The sequence below is a fragment of the Rhopalosiphum padi genome, chromosome 4, assembly GCF_020882245.1.
Source record: "Rhopalosiphum padi isolate XX-2018 chromosome 4, ASM2088224v1, whole genome shotgun sequence".
In the NCBI taxonomy this organism is placed as follows: Eukaryota; Metazoa; Arthropoda; class Insecta; order Hemiptera; family Aphididae; genus Rhopalosiphum; species Rhopalosiphum padi.
The window spans coordinates 46,277,081-46,292,408 of NC_083600.1; the positions used below are offsets into that span (position 1 = coordinate 46,277,081).

Below are 15,328 nucleotides of genomic sequence, written 5' to 3' on the forward strand. Positions count from 1 at the left end.
ATGTATATATTATTATATTTATTCAATTTTATTATTGTATATTACTAAGAATTTAGATTCAGTTGTTCGGTTTTCAGCGTATAAATGTATATATTAACCATAGTAAAAAAATAAAGGATACCTCGAATTGTTTAAACTAAGGCAACAATGGTTCATAGTATATTTTCTTAAGAGTTTATAATCTGAGTTACGACTTATCAAAAAGTTAAAAAAGAAATAAAATATCACATAATATTCTAACATAGGGAGTAGATATGTACTGCCTTTGGTGTTGTGATTAAAACTATAATATTTTTTTCGGATAATTTATAATAACTTAGGTATAATTTAATTTAGTTTTTTTTATAAGAAGATGTGTTTTAGTATTAATATTTTCCAACTCTCCAATGGGCAATATATAAAAAACTTCTGTAATTCGATCACTAGTAATTTTAGTATGTTTTATTTTTTTTGTAAAATCACATAATGTAGTTAGTTTTTTTATATTTTAATTTTAAAACATAAAGAATATTTTGCAATATAATACATTTTTTTTTTTATAAATATATGATGTTAGTTTAAGTTTTTCTAAGGTCCAAGTACTGTAAAATACTATAGTAAATAAAGGTTTCTACAATACTCTGATTACATAAGTTATTTAAAATGTTAATTAAAGCCTATACGCCCTATGGTATTAGATATGTGAAGCAAAGTTTCATTTTTATTTATATTTTTTTATAAAATTGTAATTATTGGTTCAACGACAATAGCTGATATAACATCCTCTTATTATTCTTCTTAATATAATATTATTATTATAAACTATATTAGTTGACCAGATACTATAAATGCTACGCTTTATTCGCAAGTAATAATAATTTTATTTCTTCTTTGGTTTCATATTTGCATGTATAATTTTTTGGTTTTTTGCTTCATTACTAACTATAAATTTCTTATAAAAAATAAAAATACGTGGTTTTGAAATAGGTAGCACGAGCACCTGCATAATTTAGCATAACATTATATTTTCTGGTATTATTGAATTATTAAAATGTATACGTCTAAATTATCAGGTTACAATCTGGTATTTCGTAAAATATTATGTCATCACAAGTACGATGTACATAAAATATGTAAAAATAATATAATATTATGAATATATAAGATATGAAATATTAAAAATAATTTCCAAATTACAAAATTAACATGATACACTATTTACTATTTAACCATTATTATAACTTTTTATAGTTTTGGATATGTGGAATAATAATATTGAAATTTATTTTTGCCTATAAGTCGTATATTTTATTTTAGCAATAATATAGTTTAAATTGATCAATAACTTATTTTATTGTTACAAAAATATCTCATTATATGAAAAAATATAAAAATCTATAACTATAGAGAATGAGGAAAATTTATAAGAACAATGTTATTAATTTTGTTTGTTTCTTTTTTCAGACTTTAATCAAGACGGCAAACCAGACAATATAAGCTTCATGATTAAGAGGGTGAAAGTGCATTCTAACCCAGACCCTACCTACAAATTCCTGGGGAATTACGGAGTAGAGAAGTTTTTAGAAATATTTTCGGGTAAGTCGAAATTAACTAAATATAGACACACGCAAAGTTCATACTCTGTGAATTTTAACCATATTCGGTAAAGAAAACATTCTTCCAGGATATAAAATGATTTTACTACTCAATTGGTATTTTTACGCTCTAAAAGGTCAACACAAAAGACCCTTTAACACCACCGGTGCCATTTTTTATGCATTTATTTTTACGTCTAAACTGATGGGCTTTTGTTTTTTGTTTTATCTTTTTTTCTCATTTAAAATTCCATTTATAACAGCTGCTTCAAAGAGTACCACAAACGTTACTTAATGACTTTAGTAGAGTAAAAAAGTTCCATCTCCATCACTAATATTTTCAGAGTAGAATAATGACGAAATAAAAAGAAACAAATCTTGGTGGTAAGTTGCTGTTAATTCCCAACTAGAACGAATATATTAATACATAGAACATAGATATTAGCGACTAGTAAGTAGGCGTGGGTATAGTTTAATTTTATTGATTTGAAACATAAAAATGCAAACGTTAAAAAGGTAAAATCGTTTAGGAAACGATCACACATTTATATGTTAATGGTAATAATTCGAGACTCCAAGGTAAACGTGTTTTGCAAAAATATACTTTATAATTCTAAGATTATTAAATAAATTAAATATTGTTAATAGTAAAACAATAATGTATACGCATATTAATTGTTAAATTTGCTTTTCTTACATTAAAAACAAATTGTTTCGTTAAATATTAAAGTTGCATTAAAAATCGATAAAAAGTATGTATACATTTGAAATCTAATTAATGTATCCAAAAAATGAGTTATCTTTAGATATATTATTAAACCTTAATAATGTATGTAGGTAACTAATATTTGAGATAAATTCAAGAATTTTAAATTCAAATTTTTTTCATTAATTATATTATTCTATATATTTGTATCTTACGAGTAATGAGTATATATAATCTGAGGTAATGTGCATATGTGTGTATTATGAAGATAATTTATAATGTAAATTTACATGACAAAAATAGTTAAGTCTTCAAAGTAAAATAAAGATCAATTAAAAAAAAGACATATCAAATAGTTTGTATACCTACTTAGTTAAATGATAAAACTGTTTCGAGTAAATGTTTAGTTAAGTGTAAAAGGCAATTTCAAGTTGGTAAAACTGTACCTAATAAAATGAAATGTATATATTTTATGAACGCCTAAACGTACAGCATATCTAATAATTATAAAAACCTTGAAAATAAAAAATATGTTTGTATTCTTTGGGTAAACTGTTTACATTTTACATACATTTATATTACATAATGTATTATTATGTATTAGATTTATAAATTACCTGTCTCCATACGGGTGAATCTATCCTTTTGTTTAATAAAATTAAAACTGAGCAGATGGGCGCCATAAGTATACTTTTTCACTGCTCCGTTTTCTGGGGGGGGGGAAGTTGGGTTGATCGTAAATCGCTGCCTAATGCTGTTTTTTGAAAAATTATCTATAGTTTACCAAAAACACCATGTAAATCGAGTCAGTAGTTTTAAAGTCAACCCGTTATAAACGCAGTCATTTCAATATTATATATTATACGATTCACCAAGCATGCTCATTGACATTTCGCTTTAGTAATGAATTTATTCAAAGTTTGATTATTGGAATTATTAAGTATATTTGACGACCATATTTTAAATCCTCAATATGTTTGGTATTATTGTGTCTTGTGTTTATACAAGCTTCTGTTTTTCAAATGAAAATTACTTTTTTTACTGTAAATTATTTAACGAACAAATTCTTCAAATGTTGAAATTCTAAAACCAAAATTTAAGCTATTAGTTTTTCAGTTTTTAAATGTTTATACTAAGCTTTCTAACGATAAAAAATCTTAAGAATGTTTTTTAAAAATATCAATTACATGTAATATTGAATCTGTTAAACTTGAACCATTTTTACAAATTATAAATATTGATAGATTAATAATAATTTCTAACATTTTTAAGTGGCCATAGCCCTTATACGTTCCAAAATCTATATAATGGACCTATTATCCATATTACACAAAGTCTAATAACTAAAAACTGCTCTTTTATTCTGTATATAAATAAATTATACCGTACATAATATGTATTATTTATTAGAGAGAAACTAAACACATATCTATTTAGTTCCTCTAAGAATATGAATAAAATAAAAATAAATTGATAATTAAAAATACTTATTCTTAGTAATAGAATATCTCAAGTATAGAAATAATTCAATTATATAAAACTACTAAATTCTAATTATTTTTATGAGATATATAATATAAGGAAACTGACAATAAAATATTTTTATTATTATATAATATTATAATGTTATCAAGAATCATATGTATTTATATTATATTATACTATTGCAGCTTATAGTAAAAATATTTTAAGTATTTTAAAATTAGTATATTAAAAAAATTAATTTTATAAAAATATTATAAATAATTATGTAACATATTCTAATCATGATATATAATAAAACATGGGAAATTCGATTTATTATGGATTTAGAATATCACGACGTTTGTATAGTCTTATATTTCATATTATTTATTATTTGTAATATGAATCTTTTTATAAAGGTATAATTTATTTGAAATTTAAATATTTAATATTTATTATTTCTTAGATGAAATTATTTTATCATTTATATGTATAAAAAATTACGTACCATCGTCTAGTTTTCAAATGTCTTGTGTTGAATGTTGAAATTATTGAAATGAGATGAGTATTCTAGATCTATAATAGTACCTACCTGTCCCATATCTAAGGTTTCCGTTATTTTCTCAAACTGTATTAAAATATTATATTAATTACAAACAAAACAACTTTGGCTGTTTAATAATATTTAAATATTTATTAGCTATAACTTTTACATAAGTGAAACGTACTTGTCTTAATATTTTGGAGATTATTTACCAATTTAAAAATACAAATAAAAAAAATAATAAAACATTTAATGATATTGGAGATTATAACATTATAAAACATTATTGGAATTACTTGAATTATTTGATTTCTGGCTTTGTAATCTATTCGTATAATTAACTACCTAATAAATTATTAGTAATTTACGGAAACTAATGAAATAATTTTTGTAATTTTAGTGTACTTTAAAGTAAGTTTTATTTTAGTTTTTATTTTTGGGGAATTTATAAATTTCAAATTTTTTTGCTGGTTTTCATTTGTTTTACGCTAAATCTATATATTTATTAAATCTAAAGAATAGCCAAAATTAATAAAATAATAATACTTAAGAGTATTTTCAATTATAAATATTTTAAATCTCTGTAAAAATTATTGATTCTATATGAATCGCGTATAACGTGCAGTAACTTAATAATACGAATTTTAATATATTTTACTTGAAAATATTTCTTTGTGAATGCGGTATGATTGCAAAAAAATGTACTACAATAACAGGAAAAAAATATTCTCACGTTTCATCACGCTATTAAATAATGACTATGCATCTATGAGTGTTTGGTTACTGACATTATATTGTAATAAACCGACTATAATCAGAATATAGTTATTTAATGATTAGTACAATTTTATCATTAAAAAATGTTTTAAGATTTTTAGGAATTCACTTACAATAAAATTAATAAGAACTACTTATAAATAATTTGTTATAATAGATATACAATTTCTATATTTTACAATTACTATATAATATAACTGTGGTTTTAGTTTTAATTAATAATATTATTTTATTTTTACATACATATTTACATTTTTACAGTGGTGTGTCCAGCACAACATAATTGGGTAGCCCAGTTTTGTTCTGTAGTGTGTAAGAGTGCTTATAACTATTAGGGAAGATTTTTCCTATTACATGGAACCAAACAGTCAAATAAAATTTGAGTAGGCCTGGGCCTACTCGGCCTATTCTATAAACACGCCCCTCATTTTTATTTACTATATTTTTTAAGACGTTTACCATAACCGCACAAATATGACTAACTAAATACCACACTTAAAAATAATACGACAGTGCACATACGATTCATCAAAACTCGTAGTCTGTGTTAATTTAATTTATTACACATTTAAATAAATTGGTATCGATTATGTTGTTTAAATTATTCAAGTTATTAGTATTGAATATTTTCTAAACCAATAAACTTAAAAATTAATTTTAAATAATGCTCGTAATCTCGTATAATCAAAAAGAAATTCAGAAGTATGGATTATATTGGTTTTATAACGATAAATATAAATTATGATATTATGGGTCAAAAACGGTATTAAATTTACAATGGGATATATATTTGTATTACTATTTTTTTCTGTGAAAACTTTCGGAAAAAGTGTTACATTAAAAGTTTCTATTAGTGCTATGCATTGATTGGAATTGAGTCTAGTTGGTAATTTTATTTATATAAAGAGGTGCACCATTTTACGATTTTCTCGATAATTTCTAAAAGCAAAACGAAAAACCCAGATGTATAAGTTTCAAATAAAAAATGAAATTAAAGCAAGACGTGCGTGATATTATCTGATCTTCACTCAGAATCATTATCCAAACATAACGATTGCTTAATAATTTAATATCACAACCCAAATTGAACATAACCGTGTTCTGTAACTTAAATCTATAATTAACACCTATATCAACATTTTTTTTTTAAATTAGCCTGTAAATTAATTTATTTTTACCATCTTTTAAAGTCATACTTTTATAATATTTGAAAAACAAGTAATTTTTTTATCAGTTCACTATACAGTTACCAGCAGATAGAGGTATCTATAGAGGTACGATTGTGTTTACCGATGATAAAAAATTATTTGACATTTTAAATCCACTTAAAAAAGTAAAGTGTAAGCTATAAACACATATAAAGTATGCATAGTAGATACACATATTTATTTTTAAAATAGTATCAAGATTAAAGATACTATGTTATTAAATTATTTTTTTCCAAAAATGTATATTTATATTTCTTTATTATACATTTATACAACAATAAACTATATCCTAAACAGCTCAAACCTTAACAAGTTTTATTTTTGTTTTCAGAGGAAGATTACGATGCTTTTTGTTTGGCTTACATGTTTACGTATAGAGATTTCGAAATGGGTACTCTAGGTTTAGCGTGGACCGGAGATTTGAAGAACGCCGGCGGTGTATGTGAAAAAAATGGAGTGAGTATCTACAATTTCTTTGACGGTTTAACGTTTAAAACAAAAACCCTTATTTAATAGTAATTATAATTTAACTTCTTTTAGCATTACCGGGGTAGTTTAAAAAGTTTGAACACCGGTATAGTGACGCTATTGAATTACGGAAAACATGTACCTTCCGCTGTGTCTCATGTTACATTAGCACACGAAATTGGCCATAACTTTGGTTCGCCGGTTAGTATATAAATTTAATAAATGATATTTATTCGTCATTAGTTTTTATGTTTCCATTAATTTAACTGGATTTGCTTACAGCACGACCCCGAAACATGTACACCCGGCGGTGACGACGGTAACTATATTATGTTCGCTCGAGCAACTTCAGGCGACAAGAAAAATAATAATAGGTTTTCGCCGTGTAGCTTGTCTGCTATAAATCCTGTACTAAACGTCAAAGCCAGAAGCACTAGAGGATGTTTCACCGGTACATAATATAATCATATATCAAATAAGATTTTGTTATTTATTTAGTATCATTATTTTGCTTTTTACATCACTGGATGTGAACAATATAATATTTAATTGACGGTTTGTTTCTATTCTCGCAGAACCCCAAGCATCGATTTGTGGTAACGGCGTTGTTGAACCCGGTGAAGAGTGCGATTGTGGATGGGAAGAGGACTGCAAAGACGCGTGTTGTTTCCCACAAAGGAGATATTCACGACCCGAAGAACCACCGTGTAGATTGACAGCAAATAGTGTTTGCAGCCCTTCACAGGTACCCAATTATTTCATCTGTACTGTTGTTTTCAATTCGTTTATAGTAAATATTTATATTTAAATTTTAGGGACCATGTTGCACGAATGATTGCAATTTGAAAATAGGAGATCTTTGTCGTAATGACAACGGTTGCCGAGATGCTAGTTACTGCAATGGGATGACTCCTACCTGTCCTGCTTCCATTAACAAGCCAAATAAGACTGTATGCAATGAAGAGTTTGTGTGCTACATGGGAGTGAGTATTATGATATATTTTTAACATTATTTTTTTACATTTTACTATGTTCTATTTTTACTTGATCATTTATTATTTTTCAGGAATGTACTGGATCTATATGTCTTGCATATGGACTCGAATCCTGCCAATGTTTACCTACCCCTCAGGACTCTCCTACTAAAGCGTGCGAATTGTGTTGTAAGCTACCCGGTGAAAATCAACCTTGTTTGTGAGTAATACTTTTTTGAGGGGAGGGGGGGGGTTAAAATTAATAAAACGAGTTACACAATATAAAAGATAAAAAGATATGACGATTTAAGTGAAGGGAGTGAAATGGTATAAAAAAAATTCTAGTAACTACTTTATAATAATTAACTGTATATTTAATTAGGTCATCATATTCTTGGAATAACGTGCCATACGACATACCAGATATGTATTCTAAGCCAGGTACCCCGTGTAACGACTACAATGGGTATTGTGATGTATTTCAAAGATGTAGAGAGGTATGTATATTAAAATTATTATTAATTTATAAAAATTAATTTTTATAATAAACAATTTGGTATAGTAAAATGTAAAAATCAAAACTATATAAAAAAATTCTATTGAATATTTGTTTTATTTAGGTTGATCCATCAGGACCTTTAGCAACGCTTCGAAAGTTGTTGTTATCCGAAGAAAGTATTGCCTCATTTAAAAAATGGGCTGTAGATCATTGGTATTATTCTGGTCTAATTGTGGCTTCTTTCCTACTGATGCTAGTATGTTTAACATTTTTTTTTACACTTACTGAATAATTTAAATAATATAATACATACAATATAATATTTAATGTTTAATGTATATTGATTTTCATATTGATTTTTCTGTATACTTGATTTTTTTCATAAACACTATTGTGCATAAATGTGTTCAGGTTATTCGGAATTCACATTGTAAGTCATTCTGCGTATGAAATTACAGATCCTAAAATCCAGTATTTACTTATACAGTATTTTCCTTATTCAGTTAATTACGCAATGTAGAGTACAATATCATAATCCATAGACAATAGACACAGACATCTTAAGGCTTACACCACAATAGTATTAATTATTCAATACATTATAAGATTCTCGGCATCGTAGGCTTTATTATTATTATGATGTTTGAACCATACCTATATTATTATCAATTATAATAATTATAAACAGCGTCTAATATTGCAATTATAAATATTTCTAGGTTCTAAGTACGCGGTTGTTTGGAAAGCGATCCGATCCAAAATTGAAATCGGTGACGATCATCCACAGTTCGACCACAGAAACTGTCCGGTTGCCAGCTGATGGCGACAATCAAAACGTTACTGTTCATCCAGCTGCCGTGCGTTCAAAACTTCCATTGAAAAAACGCGTACGTGAAAAACGTAACGTAAACAACAACAACAACAGTCCCGCGAAAAAGAGTCGCAAGAATGTTGCAGCCGAGGAGGAATCGACGACAGAGACGTCTTCACCCAAAAAGGTTGGCCTAGCTCAGAAGAAAGAACGGAAGACGAGGCGAAAAAAATCGAAAGGCGTCATCGACTACAGCGTCGCCCAGAACAAAGTGCTCGTGGCGAACAAAAAAACACCCGAAGACGATTCGCTGGGTAAGGTCCGCAATTGGCTGTTGAACTCGCATCACATAGAGGCTCTTGGCGGCACGCTGAGGAAGTCAAAGTCGTCGCCGGCCGGCTTCGTGAACCCCCCCGAACCTGCCAGACCAGTGCCCAAAGCTCAACAAAAAACCAAAGACAATCAAGTTAGTTTGCAGGTAGTGTATAAGCCCCCGTTCAAGTTTAGCGTCAAGCTCAGCAAGTCCAAGCCGGATCTGACGAAAGACAAGCGGCCGGACCGGACCAAGCAGCGCGCGGCTCTGTTGATTCGGGCCAACCGTGTGCGCGGCGGTGGCGGTGCCGGCGGCGGCGCTGTCAAGCAACAAGCGAAGAAGCAGCAACAGCAGCAGGCCAACAGTGGCAGGGCCGCCAAGCAGGAGCCGAAGAACGTGTCGGCTGCGGCCTCCGCGGGCAGACTGCAACCGCCCGAGCCCATATATGAGAACAACGCGGCCATCGACTTGCTGCGCATGTCGTCCACGGAGCACGACGGCCACCAGCCGATATTTCCGGTGGCCGCGTCGCCGCCGAACAAACAGAGGAAGTCGTTCGCCGGCGTGGACGTGAAAGCCGACGAGGCGCCCCGGCCCAAGCGGAACAGCGTTCCACAGCAACAACAACAGCCGAGCACGTCGGGTAACAGCAATCTGATACGATTCCCGTCCACCGAGAACAAGCAGGCCAACAACGACAACAACAGCGGTCCCGCGGCCGCCACTAACGCGAGTAAATCCGACGAAAAAACGTGATAGTCGCGCGACGAGGTAATTTTACGAATTTTTTTTGTTCACCATCATCATCATCATTATTATTATTATTATTATATCGACTATGTACGAATGTACGATACTTTCTTTCCTCTATCGTTATGACCGACTACGTCGTTAATTCACGTTTTAATTTCGTCAATCGAATTCCGATCGGAACCGCGGACAACTGCACGTGCCTACTGCGGCGCTTGTGATCTCAGCCCCGAAGCCCTTTTTCCCCACTCACCTCAACCCGCCACACGCATCAACTTCCGTTTTTGTACGTCTCGTTCGTGATTATCGTCAACAGGTCAATCCGCCTTCGCCAATCAGTGGTAGACGTATAATATTATTCCATTGCAGTGTTGGACGGTAAATTTCAATTTTCGCGTAAATCTACTAAATCGTTAAACGACTTAAATACGAGAAAAAAAGAAAAAAACACAAAATATACATTTCGAACGATATTCCAAACGGTCTTTATCGAGTATTAATTTTTTATGAGTTTTCCCATTCCATTTATATACATATTATATTATTATTATATAATATAAAACCCAGAGATTTTGAAATATAAAAACACGAAAACACATCCATCACAAATATTATATTATACAACACTGTTGTAGGTAATAAACGAAATTGTAGTCATTTTTATAATAAAATAAATGAGTTTATCTCCGTTTTATTTCCTTTCTTTGCTAACAGTAGTTGGTTTCGGACAATGGGTTTGAAAAATCTACAGACCTTTTTATTTCTACATAAACTAACCCCAATAACAATATAATAAAAACCTTGTTGTCGTGATTAATTTATCGAGTTTGGCAACACATCAATTCATTCTCCTCGGTGCAATAACGTTATGATCAAATATTCAAATCGTCAGTATTATGTAATATTCATGTCGTATAATATTTTAAGAATATGAAATTGTGTATGATTATTTTGTCGTACGGATGTATATTATTTATTATTTATAGAAGATCTCTTGTTATGTTTTAAGTTTATTTTTAACTATATGATGGCAACAATGCATGTTTTAATACAAAATTATTGCCTCATGTAATAGGAACAAACCTCGCCTTTTTTAAATTTTATTTTATAGTATTCAATAAAAATCTTTGCAATATTATAAGGAAAAAAACAATGAACTACTAATATAAATATCTTTCAACTTGTATGCTGTCAGTTAGGTTATTCGTTCTGATTCTGTTATGACATAATAAGGAGTCTTCCATTTCAATCGTTTTCCTCACATTACATATTACATGCATATTTGATATGATATGGTTAACATAAACAAATCTTTACTTTGTTTATTGTTTGCTGCTACTTACTTAATTGTATGTTTTCCATTTAATAAGTATTTAACTTAATAAATAAAAAAAAACTACACTCATATATATTAAGCTAATAAGATAAAATAAATTACAAACAGTATTAATAAATTATTGTATTGAACAAAATTAGATTTTATTTGTTGATTTAAAATTAAATTCGCTGTGCCGAATATCTATTATTTGCTAAAGTAATAATGTTATTTTAATCAATTAAAATATTTGCCAAATTAATTTTTTAATGTTTTTTTTTTTAAATTTGTTAAATTAATTAATTTATATAAACGTTACCATGATATTCTTAATTGAAGAATAATATTACATTTTAATGAATATTGTGGATAAACAAATTTTACTCTTTCATCGATATGATTCCGAACTTTCCTCAGATATTTTTTACATATTTTGTTTATATTTTTTGACTAACCGACACGTAAAAGTATTTTTTATTCAATTTGTTCAGCAAAACGTAAAATTTACAAAACAATGGCTGTGTTGTACTGATATTTTTACTGTACTATTATAGAAAATAATGTATGTATATCAATCAGAATGATAATCATGTATTAGTTTCTTGCATTTCAATAAATAGCTCAATGTTATACATACTTATTCCTACTGCAATGTCGTTTGTACATTAATTATAAATTTTGTTTTATTTAAAAATAATATTTGTACATAAAAAATACAAATTATAAATTATATGGCGTACCTATTAATAATTTAAATGTCTGTCATTCGTATTCAATTGACAACTATTGTAAAACTGTACATAATAAAATAAATTATAATTCTTGGATTTAAAAAAAAATGTATTTTAGTGTAGTCGTATAATTTTTGAATAGCTAATTAACACGTGTTAAGAAAATCATTTCACTATTTTTTATTTACTACCTTAGAAAAAAAAGTACGCTAACACCTTTTTATTAGTAATAATTTGAAAATAAAACTTAACATTGATATACATAAGATTTTATTATTCCTACAATGACCACGCTATTTTTTTCTTAACTTTGCTAAATATATTCTTCAGTGCCAAAATTTATACTTGGTAACATTTTTGTGTGCGTGTGAGAGTTATTTATGTGTTATTTTTTCCTTATTATTATTAAAAACAAGCATGTAGATAAGATAAAAAAACGATTTTGGACGACAAAAATAATATTAACATTATTGTGTTGTCTTAAAACTTATTGTAAGATGTTGTCGTATGTAATCTTCAAGATGTATAATATTATGTTGTATTTGTTTCTGCATATTAAGCTTCGAAATGTGTAATACTTATTATATTAATTTATCATTATTATTTTTTAATTTTATGTGAATTACTGATTATGCTTAATTGTGATATATTATGCGTAACCTGTAACCATGTGAGTTTAGTTTTTAGATTTTTTTTTTACACTTACGAACTAATTGTATTATATTTTAACAATGTACCGATTGTGCAGTATTGTGATTTGTTAAGTTGTTTATTATTATTTTTTATTTCATTTAATATTATTTTAAGATTTCATACTAAACAAAATGTGATACCCTACTTAATTGTATGTCCAAGTCCAACCAAGTATTTTTTATGACCATTAAATGGATTATATACTTACCTAAATGTGTGTTATATTTTTATTAGGTAACGCTTGTGTACTAATTCAATGAGTATACTATGAAATAGTGATTTTAAACTTGATTAAATTTTAATGGCTTTGTTATATATATGTATTATAGGCAGTGCCTATACTACTGCAGGTTGGGTGTACTTCCAAGTTCCAACAGTATTTCGTGTTCGTGCGTGCTTTAGACGTTGATAATAAAATGGGAAACGAATTCATGCAAACACAGGGCGGTAGTAACAATAATGGTTTTTACTTTTCTAATTAACTTAGGTGTGGGTTAATTATTACGAGTTATAACTACCGAGCTGATAATTAGTGTAATAAATATTACAAACATTATCAAGTTTCCTGTAGGTGCGCGTGTTTGTTTAAAGTTATATTATAAATAACTAAATAGTATATAATAACACTATGTATATATATGTACAGTGTAATGCAATTGTTCAACGTATAATAATAAGTGTATATATTAACACAAGTTCTATTTTCACAGAGAGCTGAAGATAGACATTGAGTGTTTGAAACGTTAAAATTAGTTTAAATGAATAAATGTAGTGGAATATTATAACAACAAAAATCAAGTTTGTATAACAATATTTTTAAAAATTAATTCATTTTTGAAAAAAGCTCCTTTCTTGTATATTATATACTGATAAGATTTCCTATTCCTACCGCAACAACGGACATTATATTTAAACAAAAAACACAATTATAACAAAACTTATCACAACTTGAGAAGAAAACAAAACGAATTTAATATTTTTTTTCTACCTACTTGTAAAATCACATTAACATACTTTGTTTGAAGCAATGTACTGACTATAATAACGGACAGAAGACACGAAAAATTAAATTAAAGAAACAGGTATTATGCACTAACAGACAAACATTTTTTTTATTTTATAAATAAAATTACTTTCGTTTCTTTTCAGTCTTGAAATTATAATATAAAGTCTAATATCCGAAAGAACTCTCGTTATAAAATATTAACTGAATAAAATACCTATCAAAACTTTTGGTACAGTGCTCATTTAGTTTATAAACTTAGATGTTTGCCGTATTCAAAATAATGGTTTAAACTGACTTTTAATGGATCGAATTTGATTTACGTGTAATCTTTGGGTTTTGTGTAGTGAAATTGAGAAACTGTCAACCGTGTTATACGTTGTGCGATTTGTTAACTCGTCAGTCAACTTCTAAGAGAACCGTTGAACAAATTTGACGTTTTATGTCGTGACATTACATTATGATAAGTCGACGAACAATTTTTCGACAACGTTATTATTATAATACTATACAGAGTGTAATGGAAAAAGCTGATAAATGTAATTAAACAACAATATTATGCAAAAACGCTGTTCTCATATTGTATTGAAAGAAAGACCTAAATAAGTAATAATTTTTAAAACACTTTGGTACGATGTGCGTATAATAGAAAACGCAGTTGTAATAAAATGTATGTGTGTAATTTTTATTAGCAGCATAAAATATGTTTAATTAATATTAACTGATTTTTTTATCATATTTTTTCTGGAAAAAAATACTCACACGCATATATATTATATTATTCTTTCACTTTCTATAAATGGTATTATAATTATAGTCCATAACGATCCGAGTCATTAAATGCGGGGAAAAAATAATATCTTGTAACACGATATAATGCATATATTTTATTTTATGTTTAATATCGCTTTTGTAGATAGTCATTATAATGTTGAAGTAATAAATACTATTATCATCAATTTTTATTTAATTTATGAGTTTTCAATGAATATAAAGTATATAATTAATCATATTAATATAGCGTCTATATAAATTAAAAACTGTAATATTTAATATTGTTACAAAATGTTGTGGGCGCGTAAGCTGCAAAATTAAAATATTTACCATTGAAATATAGGTAAGTAAACACTTTTAACGATTATTTTTTTATAAAACGAGAATAAGACAATAAACTATTGATAAAGTATTTTGTAAGTATGACCTTTTGTCCATTATTAAACTTCTACTTGTACAAAAAAAATGAAACATTCTGTGAATGTAGCGTTTTTTGTTTCGTAATTGTTAATACAACTAAAAAGTTCATAAAAATGTAAAATAATAAATTCTGTTATTACGAGCTTTTTAGTTTTGCTTAAAAAAAGTGTATGTCAACTCAGCAAATGGCCAAGATACAGAGGTTCAAATTAAATAAAAATGTTTGTGAAATGTCAATAGCTACGTCGTTTTATTTTTAACGGTTTGTTAATGATTCAAAGCAGTGAAAACTGTAAATTGTAAA

General features: G+C 28.0%; 1 protein-coding gene across 1 annotated transcript in view; it reads left to right on the top strand.

The window, feature by feature from the left end:
* Positions 1-13,040, top strand: part of LOC132928378 (disintegrin and metalloproteinase domain-containing protein 10) — a 76,248-nt gene extending 63,208 nt beyond the window's left edge. The window contains exons 5-14 of the mRNA XM_060992996.1: positions 1,444-1,575; positions 6,605-6,729; positions 6,814-6,942; positions 7,024-7,192; positions 7,317-7,486; positions 7,557-7,724; positions 7,808-7,935; positions 8,098-8,212; positions 8,336-8,470; positions 8,934-13,040. Coding sequence (XP_060848979.1) covers positions 1,444-1,575; positions 6,605-6,729; positions 6,814-6,942; positions 7,024-7,192; positions 7,317-7,486; positions 7,557-7,724; positions 7,808-7,935; positions 8,098-8,212; positions 8,336-8,470; positions 8,934-10,094 — 2,432 coding nt within the window. The 3' untranslated portion in view covers positions 10,095-13,040. The remainder of the gene's footprint in view (positions 1-1,443; positions 1,576-6,604; positions 6,730-6,813; positions 6,943-7,023; positions 7,193-7,316; positions 7,487-7,556; positions 7,725-7,807; positions 7,936-8,097; positions 8,213-8,335; positions 8,471-8,933) is intronic.
* The last annotated feature ends 2,288 nt before the right edge of the window (positions 13,041-15,328 follow it).